The sequence below is a fragment of the Saccopteryx leptura genome, chromosome 3 (genome assembly GCF_036850995.1).
Source record: "Saccopteryx leptura isolate mSacLep1 chromosome 3, mSacLep1_pri_phased_curated, whole genome shotgun sequence".
Lineage (NCBI taxonomy): Eukaryota > Metazoa > Chordata > Mammalia > Chiroptera > Emballonuridae > Saccopteryx > Saccopteryx leptura.
In genome coordinates this window covers 96,581,054-96,605,564 of record NC_089505.1, presented here as the reverse complement: position 1 = coordinate 96,605,564, position 24,511 = coordinate 96,581,054, and the positions used below count along the sequence as shown (strand labels likewise).

Genomic DNA, 24,511 nt, shown 5'->3' with positions numbered 1-24,511 from the left:
TTTCTCAGCTGGGGTGATTGTGCCCCCCACTCCCAGAGGGGACACTGGTCTGTGTGTTTAGGCGTATTTAGTTGTCACACCTGGTGGGTGCTCCTGGAAGTCAGTGGGTAAAAGCAGGGTGGTGCCAATTATCCTAGAGTCCACAGGACCGCCTCCCACGCAGAGTTCTCGGGCCCAGAGTATCAGTAGTGCCCAGGTTGGGAAACCCTGGTCCAAAATGTTTTTTTCATTTTTATAGTTTACATGTATTAAACAGAGTTGAGAATAAAATAATTCTTCTAATCAGAACATTGTTTTTCAGATACGGCCCCACAGCCCAGATTCTACTGTGTCCTGTCCCCAGAAGCTTCAGAGGATGATTTGAACCGACTCGATTCTGTGGTACCAGGAATTTAAAACCTCATTTTATGTGCGGGTCAGATGGTTTCCACCAAAATCAGTCTGTCAGGGGGAAAGGGAGTGACTTTTTGTAATGAGGGAGTTTGGTCTGTGTTAAGGTTTGAGCTTATTTTCAAAGGAAAATGTTTTGAAGTTTATTTGCTGGACTCCACTTGTGCAGTAGGGGATGTCCTTCCTGGTGGTTGATGGGTCTGACACATTACTTCTGAAGACGCTGAGCATGTTCACGTGCCAGTATTTTAATGAGTAGAGATAGTTGCCTTGTTCTAAAGCAGTGGTAGTCAACCTGGTCCCTACCGCCCACTAGTGGGTGTTCCAGCTTTCATGGTGGGCGGTAGCGGAGCAACCAAAGTATAAATAAAAAGATAGATTTAACTATAGTAAGTTGTCTTATAAAGATTTATTCTGCCAAACTTAGCGAAAATCCAACATAAAGTACTTGGTAAGTAATTATTATATGCTTTAACTTGCTGTAACTCTGCTTTATAAATTTTATAAAGTAAAGTTACTTCCCTGCTTTGTAAATCACCATTACTGTGGAACCGGTGAGCGGTTAGAAAATTTTACTGCTAACAAAGATACAAAAGTAGGCGGTAGGTATAAAAAGGTTGACTACCCCTGTTCTAAAGCCTGCACGTGTGAGCTGACAATGGCCCATAGAAAGAGTGAGGTCCTAGAGTGGGAATTTTGCTGAAGTAAGAGATTATTAGTCAGAATTTAAATGAACTATTCTGTCAATCATAAGGGTAAGGGATAGTGTATAGGTAATAGGAAAAACCTATTTCCAAAAATGAGAAGAAATTATTGTTTTTTTCTTGGTATTAGGCGTGTGATGTCCTCTTCTCCAAGCTGGTCAAGTATGATGAGCTGTATACCGCCCTGACATCCCTGCTTGCCGCCGGGTCCCAGCTTGACACAGTCAGGAGAAAGGAAAACAAGAACATAACAGCTCTGGTGAGACCGTGGAAGCTGGGGTAGTAGTTCTATAAGAGATTTCCTTTTTGGACCTAATCAGTTTACTGAACATCTGTGTACAAAACTGTTACTTAAGTATTTCTATGTAGTTAAGGTAGTTATGTTTATCTTAGAGATCATTTTATCATTTTTTTGTTAGCAAAGTGAAAAATGTGACTTTGAGAGTTGATGGCCACCTAAGTACTCTGTCTCCTATGAGTGCTTGATGGGTAATACTGAAGGCCTTATGCCAGAGCTTTCTGTCGTCGCGGGAGTGTGTCCCTGTCTCTAGAAGCTGCAACCACAGGTCAAACTCCAGAGAGGGCCAGCCAGCTGTGGGCCTGCTGAGGAGAATGGCCAGCTTGCTTTTCATTATTTCTTACATTCTTTGGGGAGCCGAACTTGTCTCAGAACAGCTTTTTTGGACTGTGAAGTGTGCAGGATACAGAGCCAATGTGTGCTTTAACTTTTTCTGTTGTATTATTAAATATATTCTCTAGACTAGAGACTGGAGAACCAAATCTCAGTTGGAAATACCGACTCCACACTAATTCTGCTTTGAGTGTTGTGTTTGGAACTGTTCTTACTCTTAGGGAGACTGGAGACAAAGCTACCACCTCTGTGACTGCTCTTTTTGCTTCTTCCAGGAGGCCTGTGCCCTTCAATATTACTTCTTGATACTGTGGAGGATCCTAGGAATTTTGCCACCATCAAAGACTTACATGAACCAGTTGGCTATGAACTCGCCCGAGATGAGTGAATGTGACATCTTACACACTCTGCGATGGTCCTCCCGCCTCCGGATCAGTTCCTATATCAACTGGATAAAGGTACCACTGTGTAACACAGAGCTTGCCACCAAAGGGTATGCAATGCCAGCATTCTTTGTGCTTCTGGAAACTCTTTAGTGTAAGGGCAACGCCAACTTTTGCCTCTGTCTATATTGGTCTCATGAACACTTTTTTCTTGCTGTCCAAATAGGATCACCTTATCAAACAGGGAATGAAGGCTGAACATGCTGGTTCTCTCCTTGAACTGGCTTCCACCAAGTGCAGCTCAGTGAAATACGACGTTGAAATTGTAGAGGAATACTTTGCTCGACAGGTATGTTACTTTTGGACCCATAATGTCAGAATTTGGCTTTGGCTGCAGTCTTTTGCCATAACTAATTAACATCTTGGTTATTTTTAAAGATCTCCTCATTCTGTAGCATCGACTGTACCACCATCTTGCAACTCCATGAAATTCCTAGTCTGCAGTCCATCTACACCCTTGATGCTGCCATCTCAAAGGTGCAGGTCTCTCTGGATGAGCATTTTTCTAAGATGGCTGCAGAGACCGATCCTCATAAGTCATCTGAGATCACCAAGAACCTCCTTCCGGCCACACTGCAGCTCATTGACACCTATGCGTCATTCACCAGGTGGGTCGGGCTGCCTGCCTGCAGATGGCAGGAAGGGAGGAAAGTTTAGATCCTTGGGTGGTTTTACTCTTTAGGAACCTGAAAATTCTTGAAATTGAACTTTGTAGTTCTAAGTACTGTTTGCTCTTCAGACCCCCAGTGACTCAGAATTGTTGTTGTTTTTATCAGCTTAGGTTTTCTTCTCTTTTTTTTCTTTTCTACTATGAAGGAGTGTCTGAGGGAATTTTCAAATACTTAAGTATGAGTCAAGATAATGTTTAATTTTTATAACTCTTTAAATACTTTCTGACATTTTGCTTGTAAGATACAAGGAAAGATAATATAGTTTTTCTGAATACTGTAATTTCTGTTATTCACTAAAATGAAGCTTTTTAAATGCTCTTTAAATTTTATGGAATGCAGTTAGAGAAAAAAAATTCCTAATAGGTTAGAGTATATTGAAGCCTAGTTTTTTCTGTAATAAACATGGCAAATTGCATGCCATGTAGATTTATTTGTTCTTCATGATGTCCAAATATTTTAGAATTCATTTTTAGTGTATAAAAATTGTGAATTTATTCACAAATCAAAATTTCTGGCATTTCTTACATTGGAAGAACTGTCAGAACTGGGCCTGAGTTCTACATGTCAGTAACAAACCCGAGCTGAGAAGTGGCCACCCCTTGTAGCTGTGCTCACTGGGCCCCTGAAAGTAAGCTCATTCACTTTATCTGGTCCCTGTAGGATTTCACTGTTCAGCTTCTATTCTGTGGGACTTTTATGCTAAAAGGGGCTTGGATCATTGTAAAACTGAACTGTTCTTTTAATGTGGATGCCTTAGAGTAGAGAGAGAACTGTGGCTTGAGGCAAATTTTTTGAACAAATATATATAAACAATAAACATGGTATATGTGAGTGCTTGCTATGTGCCCAGTGGCTTTCTGAGTGCTGGGTAGAACAGGAGCAAAGCTAGAGCCCTGCCCTCTGAGAGCTGTAGTCTCTCATCTGGTCCATTAGGCCAGGACTTTCTAAATGGAGCTGTTAATAGATGTTCCTGGGCAAGTCAGTTTGGGAAGTGCTAGGTAGATAAAGTTAAACATACATATATATACATATATACACATACATACTTTTTAAAAAAGCATATATATACATAAGTATACTTGTCAGCCTCTCTACATTGCCAGTCTTCTAAGGCCGGGGGAGAGGGGTCAATACAGTATTCACTGTGTCCTGAACTCATTTATACTGGAACTGTGCTTTGGGGAGCATTTCAGAAGATGGAATAATCTTTGGGAAACAATTACCCAGTAGAATTCTTGTGTGACCAGAGAGAAACGGGATCTGTTGACTATAGTTACTAGATTAGGAAGTGAGGTACAGGTTCAGTTTCTTCTATGCTGGGAGCGGACTCCTTTGGCATTCACATATTCCTGTTTCTTTCTTCAGAGCCTATTTGCTACAGAACTTGAATGAAGAGGGATCCACTGAAAAACCTTCACAGGAAAAATTGCATGGCTTTGCTGCTGTCCTGGCTATTGGCTCTAGCAGGTGCAAGGCGAACACTCTGGGTAAGTGAGTGTGCTTTTGTGTAATACTGTTATTACTAGTATGACACTACCACTTCTCTCCCTCTTGATCTGTCTGCATACAGGTACTATTTATTGGAACCTTTCTGTGTATCAAACATTCACAGGTTTATCTGTTAGGTCTTCACAGTAACCCATTAGATATGTGTTTGTGTTATCCCCTGTTACTCAGTAGGAAACTGAGGCTTAGAGAAGTTATTTGCCCCTAGTCCTATATCTTGCAAGTAGTGGAGTTGGAATCCAAACAAAGATGAGTTGGTTCTAAAGCAGTATGCTCTTGTGTTGTGAGAACAGACCTTTGTCCTTTTTTTCATTTATGGAGAGTAGGAAGACTAGTTATGCTTGGGAAAACCTTCCCCGAGTCAGGAATGATCTGGTAGAAATTTAGGATGGGGAATCAAAAGAACTGAAGTTAAGTGCAACAGTTACCCTTGAAAATTGCCAGCCATTTGTATTTTCCGCAGTTGCAAGCTTTAAAAATAGCGTTTTGATGTTCAGATAGTCTCACTTTTAGAAATTAAGTTCCATGACTTCTTTGCTATTTTTAATGTTTCCTGCCCTTGAGATTTATCTTTAGGAGTAAAAGGATCAAAGCAGAATTTTTTTTATTTTTTTTTTTACAGAGGCAGAGATAGACAGGGACAGATAGACAGGAATGGAGAGAGATGAGAAGCATCAATCATCAGTTTCTCGTTGCGCATTGCGACTTCTTAGTTGTTCATTGATTGCTTTCTCACATGTGCCTTGACCACGGGCCTTCAGCAGACCGAGTAACCCCCTGCTGGAGCCAGCGACCTTGGGTCTAAGCTGGTGAGCTCTTTGCTCAAGCCAGATGAGCCCGCGCTCAAGCTGGCGACCTCGGGGTCTTGAACCTGGGTCCTTCCGCATCCCAGTCCGATGCTCTATCCACTGTGCCACCACCTGGTCAGGCGCAGAATTTATTCATGGGCAGTGTGGCAAATGTTTAATAGTGATTTTAACCTGACTTGTAATGACTTGCCCTTACTTGGCATCTTGTTTTCAGGTGTCTGCTTTATTTACAAGATTAGAAAGTGAATGCAGTGGGATATGAAAACCTTACAGTTGAGACTGTTGATTGTTAAGCTAGTTAGCTCGTTCTTGGACTTAGCACTGCTATTGAAATATCCATCTAAGCTACCTTAGCAGTTATTTTCACAACCTGGGCTGTGGTGCTTCTTTTCTGTTTCAGGCTTGGCTTTAAAATGCTCTGACCTGTTTTTTTTTTCTTGTGATGATTCCTCATCCTTTTTGTTGCCACCAGGTCCAACGCTGGTCCAGAATTTACCATCATCAGTGCAAGGTGTGTGTGAGTCCTGGAACAGCATCAACACCAATGAGTTTCCCAATATCGGGTCCTGGGTGAGTCTGTCCCTCTAAGAGTAGAGCTACAGAGCACTAGCCAGCCCTTCTGAGTTCTGCCCTATTCTTGAGACTGGAAGTCGCTGCCAGATGTCTTCTTGTGCTGCAGTAGTACTTGCTATGGCTCAGTCAGTAATCTAAGCCTCAACTCACCCAAAGGGCACCCATGTGGCCTTTTTGCTAAGAAGTCTGTTGTGTTACAGGACAGCCACTGTTACTATGGGCCTCAGTTTCTTCATCTGTCAAATACTGGGATGTGAAAATTGAGTATATTAAATGTAAAGTGCCTTGCATATTATCTGGCACGTGAGTGCCTTTTTAGGTTATGTCAAGAACATGCTCCTCTAGTCGTAATTTTATGAGCTAGTCTTTAGGTTTTCTATGCTTTTAGAGGACCATTTAGTCTCCTGTCAATTTCCTTGAGCATTGTGTGTGCTTTACTCAGATTATTCTGTTATTAACAGTTACAGATCATTCTGTTATTAACAGTTCTTTGGAAAGCCAACTATTATAATCGTATTATCCCTGGTTTGTCATTGTGAGCTCAGTTTACATTACCTGGAGCTATAGGAGAAGGATAAGTAAAATATTTATAATGGAGACCCAGGCGCATTGTGAAATCCAGAACCTTCTCAGTTACTGGAGATAGTTTTCTTGTTGACTATACAGTTGACCCTTGAACAACATGGGTTTGAAATGTGCATGCAGGTCTGCTTATAGGTAGATTTTTCAGTTGACCTGTGCAGTTCGATCCGGCGTTGTTCAAGGATCAGTTCTGGAGTTGGGCTCCCATGTATGTGGAGGGCTGACTGTAGTTACATGCAGGATTTTGACTGCATGGGAGGTCAGCGCCCCTATCCTTCAGGTTGGTCAAGGGTCAACAATAATATATTTTAAATATTTGGAAAGTGATATTGTGTATCTTAACTTTGTACTAACTAAATTTTAACTTCAGCTTTTAAAATTTTTAATTAACTTTGTACTTACTAAAATTTGCTAGCTGCTTCCTCTCCTCCATCCTGCTTTCCTTCCCAGGATGAGTAGTAGTGTGCACTGAGTAGAGCCATCACCTGTAAACCTCAACAGGCTTTAGTTTTTTGTGAGCTTGGTTTCTTTTTTGCACACGTGAGAATTGTATCCTGGTTAGTAGATGGCCTGTTCATTTGTGTTTTTTGCCTCCATTCAGCGAAATGCCTTTGCCAATGACACCATCCCTTCAGAGAGTTACATCAGCGCTGTGCAGGCTGCTCACCTGGGGACCCTTTGTGGCCAAAGTCTGCCCCTGGCTGCTTCCCTGAAGCACACCCTTCTCTCACTGGTCAGGTTGACTGGAGATCTTATTGTGTAAGTACTTGCTGAGTAGCCCGAAGTGCTCTCTACACCTGTATTCTGTCATTGCTGAAGAAAGGCACGGCTTTTTATTAAAAATAACTACATAGTGATGCTTTCACGCCTGCTTCTGTAGCGGAGAGCCTGCTGCTGTAGAGCAGAGTAAGAGCGTGCACCTGGAATGACTTGAACCGAGTTCTGAAGGGCAGCAGAGCACCTCCTCCCCTTTCTGTGTAGTGTTTTTTCGTAAAGGCATGCTGGCTTTAGATCACACTGGGATTTGGAGGTGCTTTGGGTTTAAATTTTAAGGTGACAGTGATATATTTGAAATATGTTTCTCCAGAATCATTGCTGGGGGTAGACATTGCCATTTGGGGATTCAGGCAGGCCACAGAGGGACTATTTTGTCTTCCTATATGTAGGTCATGAGTAAAGTCCTATATATCACATCGACTTGAAAGCAATCCAGACTCCTGGTAATTCTTTTAGAAAAGTTATCTGGAATGGGTTACTAGCTTAGGTTTTAGTTGACTATCTTTTCTGAATATTAAAATATATCTTCCTGGGCCCTGGCCGGTTTGCTCAGTGGTAGAGCGTCGGCCTGGCATGCAGAAGTCCCGGGTTCGATTCCCGGCCAGGGCACACAGGAGAGGCGCCCATCTGCTTCTCCACCCCCTCCCCCTCTCCTTCCTCTCTGTCTTTCTCTTCCCCTCCCGCAGCCGAAGCTCCATTGGAGCAAAAGATGGCCCGGGCGCTGGGGATGGCTCCTTGGCCTCTGCCCCAGGCGCTAGAGTGGCGACAGAGCAATGCCCCAGATGGGCAGAGCATCGCCCCCTGGTGGGCGTGCCGGGTGGATCCTGGTTGGGCGCATGCGGGAGTCTGTTTGACTGCCTCCCCGTTTCCAGCTTCAGAAAAGTACAAAATATATCTTTTTTTTTTTTTTTTTTTTTTTTTTTCATTTTTCTGAAGCTGGAAATGGGGGAGGCAGTCAGACAGACTCCCGCATGCGCCCGACCGGGATCCACCCGGCACGCCCACCAGGGGCGACGCTCTGCCCACCAGGGGGCGATGCTCTGCCCATCCTGGGCATCGTCATGTTGCGACCAGAGCCACTCTAGCGCCTGGGGCAGAGGCCACAGAGCCATCCCCAGCGCCCGGGCCATCTCTACTCCAATGGAGCCTCGGCTGCGGGAGGGGAAGAGAGAGACAGAGAGGGAAAGCGCGGCGGAGGGGTGGAGAAGCAAATGGGCGCTTCTCCTGTGTGCCCTGGCCGGGAATCGAACCCGGGTCCTCCGCACGCTAGGCCGACGCTCTACCGCTGAGCCAACCGGCCAGGGCCCAAAATATATCTTATTGTTTTAATAAATGAACTTTTTATATGAAAATGAGTTGTGCTTCTGATATAAAAGTGAAAAAAAAGAATATGAAATTGTGTAATTATACCTATGTAAAAATAAACTATCAAGGGAAAAAAGGCTGGAATAAAAGCCCTTCCCCACAATAATGGTTGACTTGCTCCTCCCTCTGCCCTCTGCCACTTGCCTTTAGAGGAGTATATTCAGTCTTTTGGGGGAGTACCTATCGTCACTTACTTGGTTCCATTTTCTTTGTTGAAGTTGGTCCGATGAGATGAACCCACCACAGGTAATTCGGACTTTGCTTCCCCTTCTGTTGGAGTCGAGCACAGAGAGTGTCGCAGAGATCAGCAGCAACTCTCTGGAGCGCATCCTGGGCCCGGCGGAGTCGGATGAGTTCTTGGCTCGTGTGTATGAAAAGCTGATAACTGGTTGTTACAACATTCTGGCCAATCATGCAGATCCCAATAGGTGAGCCTGACTGTGGGTCCCTGTGGCCTACTGCTGTCAGTGGAATGTGTCAACACTGGCTGTTTTATGTCCTTAATCAATAGCTTCTTTGCTTTATAACAGAAAGTTCTGTACTTGGGCACATTTTGTGTTCTTGTGGACATGCATGAAGGGTTATTTAGAATTCTCTTTTGTGATTTATACATAGAATAAACATTAAGAAAAAGGAAGGCTTAAATGTCAGATTTGGACACTTGAACTTTAGATGTTTAGCAAACGCTATACTAGGTGTGATGAAGTGTACAAAGAAACTAATAAAATTTTTAATATTTTTGTGACCTTGCTTCTGAGATGAGTGCTCAGGGGAATTAGGTAGTTTTATAGCATCGTTTGACTTTTATAATTGTTGATGTGGATGAGCCATAAAGAACAGCTAAGCGCCTGACCTGTGGTGGCGCAGTGGGTAAAGCGTCGACCTGGAACCCTGAGGTCGCCGGTTCGAAACCCCGGGCTTACCTGGTCAAGGCACATATGGGAGTTGATGCTTCCTGCTCCTCCTCTGTTCTCTCTATCTCTTTCCTCTCTCTCTCTCTCTCTCTCTCTCTCCTCTCTCTCTAATAATAAAAATGAATAAATAAAATTAAAAAAAAGAAAAGCTCTTAAAAAAAAAAAAAAGAACAGCTAAGCAAGTTGTAGTTTTACCCCACTGAGAACTGTGTAAAATAAGGGGTCTAAATATTGGGATCTCCTTACTTTATGCCAGGAGTCGGGAACCTATGGCTCGCGAGCCAGATGTGGCTCTTTTGATGGCTGCATCTGGCTCGCAGACAAATCTTTAATAAAAAAAATAATAACGTTAAAAATATAAAACATTCTCATGTATTACAATCCATTCATTTCCTACTGCTCATATTCATGGTTCTGGGTGGCTGGAGCCAATCACAGCTGTCCTCCGGGAAAACACCAGATTTTTATTGGATAATGCGTAAGGTACACGGGTCATTGTATGGTATGGCTGTCACGGAATTACATTTTAAAATATGTGGCATTCATGGCTCTCTCAACCAAAAAGTTTCCCAACCCCTGCTTTATGTTGTTGAGGAAACCAGGTTTTTATCACGGACTCCCCCCATTCTCCTTTCCACTCCCCTCCCCTGCTCTCCCCTTTCCTCCTTTCCCTTTCCTTCCTTCTCTCCTTCCATAACCGCAAAGATCCTTTGTACTCTTAGCCATTGATTACATCGATTATCTCAGATTTTAGGAATTTCTTTTGTTTTATTACAGTTTAAATTATCAAATATTTATTGAGCACTAATTGTGTGCCAGGCTTTATGCTAAATTTTGACAAGACAAAATTGAATATTATCCTCATAATACTATAGTTATAAACAAACTTCAGGCTTTTAAAAATTAGGATTAGGAGGACATTGAAACAGACCTTCTTTTGGTAGTTGATTTTTCTTTTTGATCCTCAGTGGCCTGGATGAATCCATCTTGGAGGAATGTCTCCAATATTTGGAAAAGCAGCTGGAAAGCAGCCAGGCTCGTAAAGCCATGGAGGAATTCTTCTCTGATAGGTGAGCTGTATTTTATTCAGTGAACATTGTTTTTAAAGATTTATTTATTTTTTTGTATTTTTCTGAAGTTGGAAACGGGGAGGCAGTCAGACAGACTCCTGCATGCACCCTACCGGGATCCACCCGGCATGCCCACCAGGGGGCGATGCTCTGCCCATCTGGGGCGTCGCTCTGCTGCAACCAGAGCCATTCTAGCGCCTGAGGCAGAGGCCACAGAGCCATCCTCAGCGCCCGGGCCAACTTTGCTCCAATGGAGCCTTGGCTTCGGGAGGGGAAGAGAGAGAGAGGAAGGAGAGGGGGCGGGGTGGAGAAACAGATGGGTGCTTCTCCTGTGTGCCCTGGCCGGGAATCAAGCCTGGGACTCCCGCACACCAGGCCGACGCTCTACCACTGAGCCAACTGGCCAGGGCCTAAAGATTTTATTTATTGATCTTTAGAAAGAAAGGGAAGAGAGAAAGAGAAGCATCAGCTCAGACTTGCTTCACTTTTGTTGTTCATTGATTGCTTCTCATATATGCCTTGACCAGCAAGCCTGGGATTTCGAACCAGTGACCTCCGTGTTCTGGGTCAACACTCTGTCCACAGCACCACCACAGGCGAGGCATCAGTGAACATTTTTTTTAATGCCTCCTGTAAGCCAGGAGCTGTCTGTTGACTTAGGTATTCTTTCTCAGGAAATACTTAAGGACTGCTTAGGTGTACAGACAGCACCTCGGAGAGGACCTAGGTTAATTGCTGACTCCTTGAGGTTATTGCTGAGGAGTTGATTTCATGAACACCTTGTGTTGCTGACTCACAAATGACCAGTTCCCCTAAAGGAGATGAGATTGTAAAGACATAGAAATAGATGGCTTAATGTGGTTCTTTCCCTCTTTTCTTCTTCCTGCCTCCTAGTGGAGAACTTGTGCAGATCATGATGGCAACAGCTAATGAGAACCTCTCTGCTAAATTCTGTAACCGAGTTTTGAAATTCTTCACCAAACTCTTCCAGCTGAGTGAGTGAGAGCTCTTATTAATCTTCTCATGGGAACATTAATGTCCAGCTAATGCTGTGTATCTCTTCTGCGGGTGGAATGACAGCATGAAAATACTTGCAAGTAGAGAGAATCTCTCTGAGAAAGTTTGGAAGGAAGATGAAAACTTGCTTGAAGCCTTCCTTTTTCCTGGCTCACAATTTGTGCCTTCCTTCCCTCCCTCCTGCCCTGCTTCGCTGACCTTGGCCTCTCCATCTGTCCCCAGCTGAGAAGAGCCCCAACCCGAGCCTCCTGCATCTCTGCGGCTCGCTGGCCCAGCTGGCCTGTGTGGAGCCTGTGCGGCTCCAGGCCTGGCTCACCCGCATGACCGCATCGCCCCCCAAAGATTCCGATCAGCTGGATATGATTCAGGAGAACCGGCAGCTGCTGCAGTTACTGACTACGTACATTGTTCGGGAAAACAGGTAGAACAATTGCATTTATGTCATGCCGCCCTAAAGACTCCAGAAATCGGTGGAGAGCTGTTGTAGCTGTCTTTCCTTCAGGCACCAGTCAGTATTTGCAGCGATTCCGTAGCTCTCTTCGCCGGAGTCAGGAATCTTGTAGAGCTCCTTGATCTTTCCTGTGGAGAGAAAAACTTTTGCGATGGCTTGACCTGTTGGTTATAACATAGGTGAAAGTTTTGTGCTCTGGTAGCTCAAATCCAAGGTATATATAGTCATATATATATATAATGTTTAATTTAAAACTTCCTTTAATTACTCATACAAATTTAAAGGTACATGGAATCAGATTCCTGTTGGTTACTCACCAATTTGCTGTTTCTTTTCTACCAGCCAAGTCGGGGAAGGTGTGTGTGCTGTGCTTCTGGGTACCCTGATCCCCATGGCAACAGAGATGCTGGCCAACGGTGATGGAACTGGTTTCCCTGAACTCATGGTGGTGATGGCCACCCTGGCCAGTGCAGGTCAAGGTGCTGGCCATCTTCAGCTTCATAATGCTGCTGTGGACTGGCTAAGCAGATGGTAAGATGATGAAATTGGAGGAACCCATCTGTAGGTTACAACAGTGCTGGTAAATAAAAGGGGGACAAATAATTGCAGGTTATTTTCTTTGTAGCTCAGAGTCAGTATAAAAGAAACTTGAATTCTTACTTTTTTATTAGGGATTGAGGGAGTAGCCAGTAGCTCTGTTCACTTTAGACTTAAATCTTCATTGTTTTCTTAGTAGGGTTTCCTGTTCATTGTTCCCAGGACAGGTCTTGGGGAGTGTACCCAGTGTCAGTGATCAGGCCAGAGCACCCAAACCTCTGATTATCTACAGTTTCCTAAGAATGCCTTTGTGTCACGGGTGGCCACAAATTGATGGAAAATTTATGAGATGCTTCCTTTCTTTGACCCATCTGATTTTGTGTCCCCCCCTCTTTTTTTCCTTTGGGATAGCAAGAAATACCTGTCTCAGAAGAATGTGGTTGAAAAACTGAATGCCAATGTAATGCATGGAAAGGTAAGAAAAGTGAGAGGTGACAACAGTCAGGAAGGGATGATTGATTCCATTTATGGTCAGGTGGCAGTCTCTCCTTTCTATTTGCCTCTGTCCCTGACCAGCCTTCAGAGGATGAGGCTACAGCAGGGGTCTCCAAACTATGGCCCGCAGGCTGCATGCGGCCCCCTAAGGCCATTTATCCGGCCCCCGCCGCACTTCTGGAAGGGGCACCTCTTTCATTGGTGGTCAGTGAGAGGAGCATAGTTCCCATTGAAATACTGGTCAGTTTGTTGATTTAAATTAATTGTTCTTTATTTTAAATATTGTATTTGTTCCCATTTTGTTTTTTTACTTTAAAATAAGATATGTGCAGTGTGCATAGGGATTTGTTCATAGTTTTTTTATAGGCCGGCCCTCCAACGGTCTGAGGGACGGTGAACTGGCCCCCTGTGTAAAAAGTTTGGGGACCCCTGGGCTACAGTCTCAAAGACCTAGGGTGTGTAGTTGCTCACTGTGTGCCCTCAGGCATCTTTTGAGTGGCAAGAAGGGATTGGAAGGAAATATTCTGGCAAACAAGCATCCACCAGGATCCTTCTTAAAACATAGTGACTTCCAGCTGTCCTTAGATACTGATATGTATGAAAACTGTCCCTGCTCCTGCATCGGGACTGTATGCTCTGAGTAGGTGCTGTGTGGGGGTGCAGACCACCTCTTCAGCTCCAGTTTGGGTGTTAGAACCATTGCTTTGCCTGAGAGTCACTGTGCTGAGAAAAAAGGTTTGAAACCGACAGAACTCTTGCACTTGGGCATCCCCTCACCTCTCAATTCATAGACGTGACATAGGTGCTAAGAACAGATAACTGGCCATTCAAACGTACCACAGCACTATTTATTTATCCCTCTTTTCCTTAAAAAGATTTTATTTATTTATTTATTTTAGAGAGGAAGTGGGGGGAGAAAGAGAGAGAGAAAGAGAAAGAAATAGCAATAATGTTCTGCTTATTTAAGCATTCATTGTATGTGCCCTGATTGGATCAAACCCACAACCTTAGCATATCAGGACAACTCTCTAACCCACTGAGCTACCTGGCCAGGGCCTCCCTCTTTTCTTGCTAATCTTTATCCTTTCAGCTTTGAACTGTCAGAGTGCAGAGTGAGGAATTAAGACATTGGAGGCTTTGGTGCTTTTTTGTTTTGTTTTGTTTAGTTTACTTATTTATTTATTTTTATTTTAGTGAGAGGAGGGGAGGCAGAGACAGACTCTTGTATGTGCCCCGACCAGGATCCACCTGGCAAGCCCACTAAAGGGTGATGCTCTGCCTATCTGAGTCCCTTGCTTCCTTGCAACTGGAGCCATTTTTTAGAGCCTGAGGCAGAGGCAGTGGAGTCATTCTCAGTGCCTGGGGCCAACTCACTCCAGTCGAGCCTTGGCTGCAGGAGAGGAGGAGAAGAGAAAGATAGAGGGAGGGAGGGAGGGAGAGAGAGAGAGAGAAGTGAGAAGGGGGAGGGATAGAGAAGCAGATGGGTGCTTCTTCTGTCTCTGTGTGCCCTGGTCAGAAATCGAACCCAGGACATCCACACACCAGACCAGTGCTCTACCAACCGGCCAGGGCCCACTGTTGGGTTTTTTAGGCAAGCACAACTACCTGCAATAGGTTGCTGGAAATTTTTTCACTTGCTCTCTTTAGCAGTACCTTCTCTAGTACATTGACTTAACACCCAGTAATTTAAATGTCTTTCACCAGTGGTTAGAAACGTGCCAGTGGTAGAAAAAAATGCTAATGGGAGCCTAATCACATTTTAGTCTAGTCCTTTCTTAAATAATTTTTATCATTTTTCTCCCTTTTCCTAATTTTAGTTTTGTTTCATTTAATAAGATTTTGTAAAGACTTATCTTTGTGCTTAAGAATAAGTGATTGATTACACAGTAATTCAGTACAATTTATTGACTAGGTACATGTAGTCATGGTGCAGAGAGTTGGGAAAATGGATAATTAAAACATATTTTTTGCTTTTATAACATTCTCTGAAATGGATTATTGAGAAAAACTTGAGAGAACACTGTTTACATAATAATGAAACAAGAAGCACCAAGGTTCCCATGGTATGGTGGTCTTCTCTTACAGCATGTAGTAGTCCTGGAGTGCACATGCCATATCATGTCTTACTTGGCTGATGTCACCAATGCGCTGAGCCAGAGTAATGGCCAAGGCCCAAGTCACCTCTCAGTGGATGGGGAAGAGCGGGCCATTGAGGTGGACTCAGACTGGGTGGAGGAGCTGGCAGTGGAAGAGGAAGACTCCCAGGCTGAGGATTCAGTAAGTACCAAGTAATCGCCATGGTAACCCAGGGTAGTTCCTGACTGGCACTTGCAGAGCTCACGCTAACAAGCCCTTGGCCTTCTCCCAGCCCCTGTGAGCTTCAAGCTGTTTGCAGTCCTTCCTGCTTTCTGCCAGCCTACGTGACTAATGCCAGTCTGTTTCTCCAGGCCTGCAGAGCAAGCTGGAGGGACCTAATCTCTTGGGGAAAGGACTGTTCAATAAGCATATGCCTTTCCCATCCAGAGTCAGTTATCCTCCTAGTCCTTAGTTTTTGCATCCAAAATGGTAGTTTCAGGCATGAATTCTTCACGGGAATGGTGTGAGCTCCCTTGTAGACAAAGCATAAGATTTCTTTTTTTCTTTAATTTTTTTTATTTATTGATTTTAGAGAGCTAAGAAGGTGGGGAGAGATAGAGGAACATCAATTTGTTGTCCCACTTATTTATGCACTTGTTGGTTGATTCTTACATGTGCCCTGACTGGGGATTAAACCTGCAACCTTAGTGTATCAGGATGATGCTCTAACCAGCTGAGCTACAAACCTAGGGAGATTTCTCTTTTTCTTAACAATAGAACTCTAAGGTTTTACTTGTAATTGTAGCTCATTTATACCTGCAAGCCATTTTCAGTTGAAATAGGTTTCTACACATCATTTATGAGTCACTATTTACATAGATTGTGTTTTTGTGGGTGTCTGGAAGGATAGATTTCTGATTAAAGGACTTACTATCTTTGAAGGATGAAGATTCTCTTTGCAATAAACTCTGCACTTTCACCATCACTCAGAAAGAGTTCATGAACCAGCATTGGTAAGAATAGCTCTTCCTTTTAGTTGAGGGTTTGCCAGGCCTTGATTGTTGGGACTTCTGGGCTCATTTGCTGGTTCTGGTTCTTTGTAGGTACCACTGCCACACCTGCAAAATGGTTGATGGGGTGGGTGTGTGCACAGTGTGTGCCAAGGTGTGCCACAAGGATCACGAGATTTCCTATGCCAAGTATGGATCCTTCTTCTGTGACTGTGGAGCCAAGGAGGATGGCAGCTGCTTGGTGAGAGATTGGACCGTTCAGTGGGCTAAAAGGGTGACTTGTTAGTGGCATAAGAATGCTTAAGCCAAACGGGGAAATTCTCGTGTCACCTTCATGGTGACCTAGGTCTAGGAGTAAATTCTGATGATTCTATCATTCATCATGACATAAGCACTTCACTTAGCATTTAGAACTTGCAAGGTCATTGGAAATCTTGCAGTTTTCTTCTCAGACCCTCTCCAGAATTTTAGTTGTAATCAATGACCTGTTAACTGTGTAAGTTTTAGATACTAGGTGAAGACCCTGAAGATTAGGATCTGGGTCTTTGGATATTATTTAAGTAGTTGGCTGATTTCTCCTTAGGGTCAGGTTTTCCTCCAAGACTTCAGGCAGTATTTCACCAGTGCATGTGGCAAGAGCTTAGACCCTCTGATGTTCTCTGTCCCCAGGCGCTCGTGAAGCGAACACCTAGCAGTGGCATGAGCTCCACCATGAAGGAGTCAGCATTTCAGAGTGAACCCAGGGTTTCAGAGAGCCTGGTGCGCCATACCAACACGTCCCCAGCCGACAAGGCCAAAGTCGCCACCAGCGATGGCAAGGGCACTGACGAGGAGAAGCCCAAGAAGAGCAGCCTGTGCCGCACTGTGGAGGGCTGCCGGGAGGAGCTGCAGAGCCAGGTGCACCCCGGTCCCGAGCCATGGCCCGCTCTGAACTGACTCATTCCCTTGTCTGACTACGAATGGTGTGCATTGTCAGTCATGTCTGACAGGGAAGGATGATCACTGAGGAGCATTGTGGGCGTTTGTGGGCGGGTATGTTTTGGTTGTGTAATGCACTAGAGCACCCTTTCTTGGCCAGGGTTTCTCTTCTGAAGTACAGAATACATGTAAAACATAATTTGAGTGATTATTTTCTCAATTTTTTCAAGGATGGTACATAACTCGAACCATTCTAGTTTCACAGGAGGGAAGTTAACTAATTATGCGTGATGAACGTGATCGAACATTCGGTATCAGGGAGACTCCTGGTTTAGAAAGATTGCTCTAGAGTTAGGAACAGTAGTGTACTGACTGGCATCAAGGCCAGTATTGAGAGAACAAGCTGACTGCATAGTGGATCCTGAGGGTCGATCCTGGCGAGATTACTATGATGAGTATGACCCATTATGTTTCTGTCTTTTTTTTTTTCATTTGTGTATTTGGATTTTTCTCAGGCCAATTTCTCCTTCGCTCCTCTCGTGTTAGACATGCTCAATTTCCTAATGGACGCCATTCAGACCAACTTTCAGCAGGCGTCCGCTGTGGGGAGCAGCAGCCGGGCTCAGCAGGCCCTCCGTGAGCTGCATACGGTGGACAAGGTGGTTGAGATGACAGACCAGCTCATGGTGAGTGTGCCAGGGTCAGGGAACCGAGGTGCATAGTATGCCAGGGACTCGAACAAATATCCCAGCATGGCTGATCCCTGACCGCTTAGAACTTAGGACCTAAGATATGTGACATTCGATGTGTTTTCTGAAGAAGTTGTTTGGAGTAAGTCCCCTTTCTGTTCATGTAAATATATGAACCAAGACATGAGGATCTTTGTTTGGAGACAGTTTTCATACCAACTTCTGCCGTGTGTAAGATAGAAAACCTCCTTATTGTGTCTTTTCCCCTAAGGGTGACCTGGCTTTCAGAAATAATGTTTGTCCTCTAGTTCTTCATATGACATGGGCAATACATTGTAAGTCATTGTCCACTTTCAAGCTTAAGCTCAGCACTGGCTGTAGGACTCCTGTTGGGGGGACTTTCTGGCCTCTAGCGGAGGGTAACAGGAAATGCAGGGATAGCAGGCACAGGACTCGGTCTCAGGGTGACTGCTTTTAAGGGAAAATGCTCTCTTTGAGGTCCACACACAGATGTGCACTCATATATTTGGGTATTTTACTAAAAATCAGAGCTTTACACAGTGGTTACACAGCACTGTAATGATGTTTCTGAACCCGTGTCTTTACGTGCAAGGTTCCTGAATGTAAGGAGTATTAGACACTGGTCCAGTGTGTTTTCTTCATTCTCAAAACAAGTAAACAATTAACAGTCACACTTTTAGAGCATGTTTTTTAGACTTTTAGGTATTAAAGATGAAGCTACAAAATATTGGGATACTGAGTAAATGAGGGAAAGAATTCCATGGCATTATAACATTTTTTAAGAGTGAATGCTTTTTATTAATTAAATTTAGCTTTATGAAACATTTGCTACATTGTTCTTACTGGACTGACAATAATTTTACAAATTTGCCTGTGTCCATGGATGAGAGATTGGAATCCACTGCTTTGAATGAGCAAACTGCAGTGTCTGAGTCACTTGAGAGTATGTGACTCCACTTGATCTCATTTACCACTCTCTCTGCTTGTCTCTTTGACAGGTGCCCACCTTGGGCTCCCAGGAAGGGGCCTTTGAGAACGTGCGCATGAATTACAGTGGTGACCAGGGCCAGACTATTCGACAGCTGATCAGTGCTCACGTGCTCAGACGGGTGGCGATGTGCGTGCTCTCCTCCCCGCACGGGCGCCGCCAGCATTTGGCGGTCAGCCATGAAAAGGGCAAGGTGGGTCTGCCAGTTCCTTTCCACTTGTTTTAGGTTGTATTTGTCTTCAGCGCTAAGGAAAATGGGTAGATGGCTGTGCTCAGGTTGGCCCTCTGGGAAAAAGTCTATCAATCTCTAAGAATGCTTAGGAACCATGCTCAGTGACCATTCTGTTTAAACCTTTAGTTACTTGATTAGACTTGGACCCAGTATGAGTAGAACAAAGACTGTTTCTAGTTAGTAAATTCCTACTCAAAACATATCCTTCCAGCCCCCAGGAAAAGTAATGCCCAGCAGTTTCCTATGACAGCGTGGCTCCCAGCCTTGCACAGTTTAGTCACTTTGGAAGCCATAAGGCAAGAGACAGTGTCACAGGAAGACTCAGTGCTCCTTAGTCTGTTCTTCCCTGCCCTCCCAGCCTAAAGACATGGGAGTCTACTGTTATGCTGTAGAACCAGCAGCAGATGAGAGAGTGGAGGATTTCTTAACTCATGGTTTTCTGTATTCTGGCTTCTCCATCATCAGTAAAGTTCTTTTAACATTATCTTAAGTGAGAAACAAATCAGAGATATGAATAGTTCTTAAAGCAGCCTGAAAATACTTTCAAAAACATTTCATAGTGGCCCTGGCCAGTTGCTCAGTGGTAGAGCATCAGCCCAGTATATGGATGTCCTGGGTTCGATTCCTGGTCAGGGCACAAGGAGAAGTGACCATCTGCTTCTCCACCCTTCCCCCTCTCTTTTCTATCTCTCTCCACTGGAGCAAGTTGGCCCCGGGCACTGAGGATGGCACCATGGCCTCGCCTCTGGCATTAAAATGGCTCTGGTTGTAGTGGAGCAACGCTCCAGGTGGGCAGAGCATTGCCCCCTAGTGGGCTTGCCAGGTGGATCCCGGTCGGGTGCATGCCGGAGTCTGTCTGACTGCCTCCCTGCTTCTTACTCATGAAAAATAAAATAAAATAATTTTTTTCGTAGTAAACTAGAAAGGACATAGCACATGGGAATTTTTTACTTTTATGAACTGACTATACAGGATAAATTGGTTTTATTACTCATCTCTTTGGTTTTCACTAAAAGGAGGAAGTGAAAGATATTCTTTATCTTTCAGACAGGAGAAATGGAGGCTGATAGAGGTGTAGGATTTTCCTAAAAGGCTTGTCCACATTGAACACCCGCAAACCAGTATCCCTATTGAAGGAGTTTTTGTTTTTGCAGTGTTTTCTGTGAAGACCAGGGTTAAGAATGAATTGGTAACTGTCCCTTTGCAGATCACTGTTCTACAGCTCTCTGCACTCTTGAAGCAAGCAGACTCCAGCAAGAGGAAGTTGACTCTGACCCGCCTGGCCTCTGCCCCGGTCCCCTTTACTGTCTTGAGCCTCACTGGGAATCCGTGCAAGGAGGACTACCTGGCTGTGTGTGGGCTGAAGGTAACTGTCTCGTTCCAGGGTTCATTACCTGGAGCTGTGGATCCTAGTTACCTCTCTCCTGTTCTCACCACTGCTTTCTCTTACTAGTTGTTGAGGTTATACTTAAAAAGCATTAGAATGCAAAAGAAATCTCTCTCTGATTTTCTTCTGTTGTTTTTATGTTGGAATAATATTTGTATATTCTTAAAACCTGTTTCCTAGACAGTCTGAATACTGTCTGCAGGCAGGGAATGTTAGGTTTTTCCCCCCTAATACTACAGGAAACATTAGAATTCTGAAGCGATTTTGCCTCTTTCTGTTCCTTACACTGTGTGCAGGACTGCCACGTGCTGACCTTCAGTAGCTCCGGCTCCGTTTCAGATCACCTGGTGTTGCACCCCCAGTTGGCAACGGGGAACTTCATCATCAAAGCCGTGTGGTTACCTGGTTCACAGACTGAGTTAGCGATTGTCACCGCAGACTTTGTCAAGGTACCGTAGTAGCTCTTTGGTGATGTGGTCTGAAAGTGGTTTTGCTTTTAATTCCAGAATGTCTGGTCTGCATTCTGTGCTAGCTTTCTCCTGAGATTAAAGTTAAAAATCCTGATAGTTTGTTGCCTTTTGTTACATTACTAAGCAGGAGCTTTCTGTGAGTCGGCAACATGAAATCCATTCTAGTCCCGCCCCCACTGTACCAAGTGCACAGCTATTACTGTGCTTGTTACAGAATTGCTGATGTGTGTGTCTCCCCTCTTCATCCCTGAGCCAGAGTAAGAGCTACTTTATTCTTCTTTATTCATGAGTGCCTAGCACTCACCAACAGCTGCTCTCTGGTTTACCAGGATAATTTGGAGGTGAAGTGCTAACAGATCTTACCTGGTTCATCTTTCTCCCTTCTGTTCTTCAGATTTATGACCTGTCTGTTGATGCCTTGAGTCCAACCTTCTACTTTCTCCTGCCGAGCTCAAAGATACGAGATGTTACCTTCCTCTTCAATGAGGAGGGAAAGAACATCATTGTTATAATGTCTTCAGCTGGGTACATCTATACCCAGCTCATGGAAGAGGCCAGCAGTGCCCAGCAGGGACCCTTCTATGTCACTAATGTCCTGGAAATCAACCATGAGGACCTGAAGGTTAGAGCACATGTTGCTGTTTTTTGCTATTCCCAATTTAATTAGCTTAGCAACTCTTCTGTTGTGGTTCTTGTTCTTTTTCTGTGTGCCTCTGACTTTTTACCTAATAGCAAAAACTCTTGTCCTCTAGGACAAAACTGATTGAACTTGGCGTTTCTTTATTTTCATGTATATTTTAGATTTAGCCACAAGGATCTCATACTTAGACCATGAGGGCCCATAATCTTGATTTAAAACTAATCAGCAAGATGGAAAGCTGGTACCCAAGGCAGCATGAGAAGTCAATGCAGATGTTGTGTCTTTGCCCTGACAGGACAGTAACAGCCAGGTAGCAGGTGGCGGCGTGTCTGTCTACTACTCCCACGTGTTGCAGATGCTGTTCTTCAGCTACTGTCAAGGCAAGTCGTTTGCAGCCACCATCAGCAGGATGACTCTGGAGGTGTTGCAGCTCTTCTCCATCAACATCAAAAGGTGGGAGTGAGCCCTGATCTTCGTAATGCCCGGGTTCAGTAGGCACTCCACCTCCTGCCCATGTGCCGGTGTCCGTTAGGAATCTGGTGAAAAGTACCTTTCTCCACCGAGCCTCTTCCTTCCCTTCTGGGTGTCTTTAAAACCAAGCAGCCTCCAGTACTGGCAGATGGGCTGTCTTCTTGGTTTATCCCCCATCTTGGAGACCCCAAGCTGTCAGAGGTAGTTGAGTGGCCACAGTTACTAAGAAGGAAAAACTATAGTCAAGGCAGCAAACTGGATTGTATGTGATTACTGAGTTTTGAGAAAGGAGAATAAGTTTCTCCTAGACCACATGCAGTCATATGCTCTTTGAGTGGGCCTCCTGAGGGATTTACTGGTCATGGAACGTGATGTGGTGGTGGGGCTTGGCTGGGGTTGGGGACAGAGCTTTCGTCAGGTTTCCAGGCAGCAGAGCTATGTGTGTGCTGCATGTTCTATTGAGGCAGGAGGAATAAGAGGTTTCGGATTTATATTCCCATTTTATCTGCTATGAAGAGCCATTCTAGCACTTTCTTTCTGGCCTCTTGTTTTGGGAATTACCTGGTTTGGGCTGAAATAAAATAGCTACCATTCATATAATCCTTGAAGTGCTTGGAGATTCTCAATAGAACAGTGGGTCATCAGCCTTGGGCAGCTCCACAGCCCTGTGTAGTTGACAACCTCTAGGCATGTGGGGTCACCTGCTCCCTCAGGGGAACGTGGCAGTGGATTCCTAGCCAGGACTCCTGCTCAGGGCACACACTGGGGCGTGTGAGGGTATATACATGGTTCGGAATAGATTGAGAATCCTGGATAATTGAGCCCCTGGACAAATAAGTATCTTGCTCTGGGAGTCAAGTATTGAGTAAGGAGCTTTAGGTCAAGGAAGACACTGGTCAATGGTGATTGACACCTAACTGTGGCAACTTCTGTTGTCTGCAGTTCCAATGGTGGCAGTAAGACGTCTCCTGCCCTTTGCCAGTGGTCTGAGGTGATGAACCACCCTGGCTTGGTGTGCTGTGTCCAGCAAACGACAGGGGTGCCACTGGTAGTGATGGTGAAACCAGACACTTTCCTTATTCAAGAGATCAAGACTCTTCCTGCTAAGGCCAAGGTCAGTGCCACATCCTCCCATCACTGAGCAGTCTGAACCAGGTCAAGATTTATTTGTGTGTTATGCTTCTTTCCCAGCTTTCAGTGGAGGTTGATTAAAGAATTTGGATCCATTCTTTCCTGGACGCCTGTGCCACCCTCCTGCAGCCCCGCAAATGACATGAAACCAGATGCTTCTCTGCCTCCTTCTCTCTGTAGGCTCTGATCTGTAGGTGTGGGAACTAACAACCTCCTTTGTCCCCTTGTCTTAGATCCAAGACATGGTCGCCATTCGGCATACGGCCTGCAACGAGCAGCAGCGGACCACGATGATCCTGCTGTGTGAGGACGGCAGCCTGCGCATTTACATGGCCAGTGTGGAGAGCACCTCCTACTGGCTGCAGCCATCCCTGCAGCCCAGCAGCGTCATCAGCGTGATGAAGCCTGTTCGGAAACGCAAAACCGCCACCATCAGTAAGGCCCTCCTTGGGACCAGTCAGGGACGGGAGTGGTGGTCTTCTAGATGGTGGCTCAGAGTAGCTGTCGGAAAGCCCCGTGAAGAATCAGTGACTGTCCTGCTGTCATGTTTTGTAAAGGCTAGGGATATGTGCTAGCTAATTTCCAAAAGGGGAGCCTAGTGTCCTGAGGCCCCTAGAGTTCTGTGTGGCTTTTAGAGACACAGTGTACAAATGGGAGGTGCTCTTTGGCTCTGCACTCCAGACCAGCCATTCTGAGTGCTGGTAAAGAACTGTATCTTGGACCTGGAGAGATTTTTCTCTGGGGTTAGGGGAAGAGCATGCCTGGTGTGCAGAGCAGGACAGAGCTGCCTGGAACTAGGCTCTTCCCTTGGTAACTTCCCATTGAGCTGGGAGCCTGCTCTTGACTGACTGATAGACGATTTTTCAGGGGTGAGCACTGGAGTTCAGGAGTGAGTGAGTCTGGCTAAGCCAAGGCCCTCACAGGGCCCTCCCGTTAACCAGAAATTTGTTCCAGAGTCTGCATTTGAGAGAGCGATGCAGCTCAGCTTCCTGTAAAGAAATAGTTTCTATTTGTTTTAAATAAACCAGCTATGCCAACACCAGATTTCATTATCCTGCTAGGTGATAGTGTGGTTATAGGGATAATGATTGTTGGACAGCTAACCATATGTAGGCATCATCCTGATGTAAACGTTATAATCCAGAGTTTGTCTAGAAAACTTGGAGCACGTGAGAGTGGGCTCAGTGGAGAGGAGTCCTTACCTGTGGGGGGTGCAGAGGTGGTAGAGACTACACTTACCATGCCCTCTGGTGTTCTGCCACCACTCCCCACAGCAACCCGCACATCTAGCCAGGTGACCTTCCCCATTGACTTCTTTGAACACAACCAGCAACTGACAGATGTGGAGTTTGGGGGAAATGACCTCCTGCAGGTCTACAATGCGCAGCAGATAAAGCACCGGCTGAACTCCACTGGCATGTACGTGGCCAACACCAAGGTGAGCACTAAGTCAGCTAGGTCCCGTCCTTTATGAACAGTGTTGTTTGAGAGCACATCTGTTTCTAGAATGCAAGTGTAGGTTATATACTCATGGCCATTAACC

General features: G+C 44.8%; 1 protein-coding gene across 6 annotated transcripts in view; it reads left to right on the top strand.

Moving 5' to 3' along the window:
• UBR4 (ubiquitin protein ligase E3 component n-recognin 4) overlaps positions 1-24,511 on the top strand; it is a 130,783-nt gene that overhangs the window by 36,863 nt on the left and 69,409 nt on the right. For all 6 annotated transcript variants that reach the window (XM_066375240.1, XM_066375243.1, XM_066375239.1 and 3 more), the window contains exons 21-47: positions 302-381; positions 1,225-1,353; positions 2,001-2,183; positions 2,335-2,457; positions 2,547-2,776; positions 4,205-4,326; positions 5,627-5,724; positions 6,911-7,068; positions 8,670-8,879; positions 10,334-10,435; positions 11,330-11,430; positions 11,675-11,873; positions 12,246-12,434; positions 12,852-12,915; positions 15,021-15,212; positions 15,954-16,024; positions 16,115-16,262; positions 16,691-16,918; positions 17,455-17,625; positions 18,648-18,830; positions 20,077-20,235; positions 20,553-20,705; positions 21,121-21,348; positions 21,662-21,819; positions 22,780-22,951; positions 23,202-23,403; positions 24,243-24,406. In XM_066375240.1, coding sequence (XP_066231337.1) covers positions 302-381; positions 1,225-1,353; positions 2,001-2,183; positions 2,335-2,457; positions 2,547-2,776; positions 4,205-4,326; positions 5,627-5,724; positions 6,911-7,068; positions 8,670-8,879; positions 10,334-10,435; positions 11,330-11,430; positions 11,675-11,873; positions 12,246-12,434; positions 12,852-12,915; positions 15,021-15,212; positions 15,954-16,024; positions 16,115-16,262; positions 16,691-16,918; positions 17,455-17,625; positions 18,648-18,830; positions 20,077-20,235; positions 20,553-20,705; positions 21,121-21,348; positions 21,662-21,819; positions 22,780-22,951; positions 23,202-23,403; positions 24,243-24,406 — 4,217 coding nt within the window. The remainder of the gene's footprint in view (positions 1-301; positions 382-1,224; positions 1,354-2,000; positions 2,184-2,334; positions 2,458-2,546; positions 2,777-4,204; positions 4,327-5,626; positions 5,725-6,910; positions 7,069-8,669; positions 8,880-10,333; positions 10,436-11,329; positions 11,431-11,674; positions 11,874-12,245; positions 12,435-12,851; positions 12,916-15,020; positions 15,213-15,953; positions 16,025-16,114; positions 16,263-16,690; positions 16,919-17,454; positions 17,626-18,647; positions 18,831-20,076; positions 20,236-20,552; positions 20,706-21,120; positions 21,349-21,661; positions 21,820-22,779; positions 22,952-23,201; positions 23,404-24,242; positions 24,407-24,511) is intronic.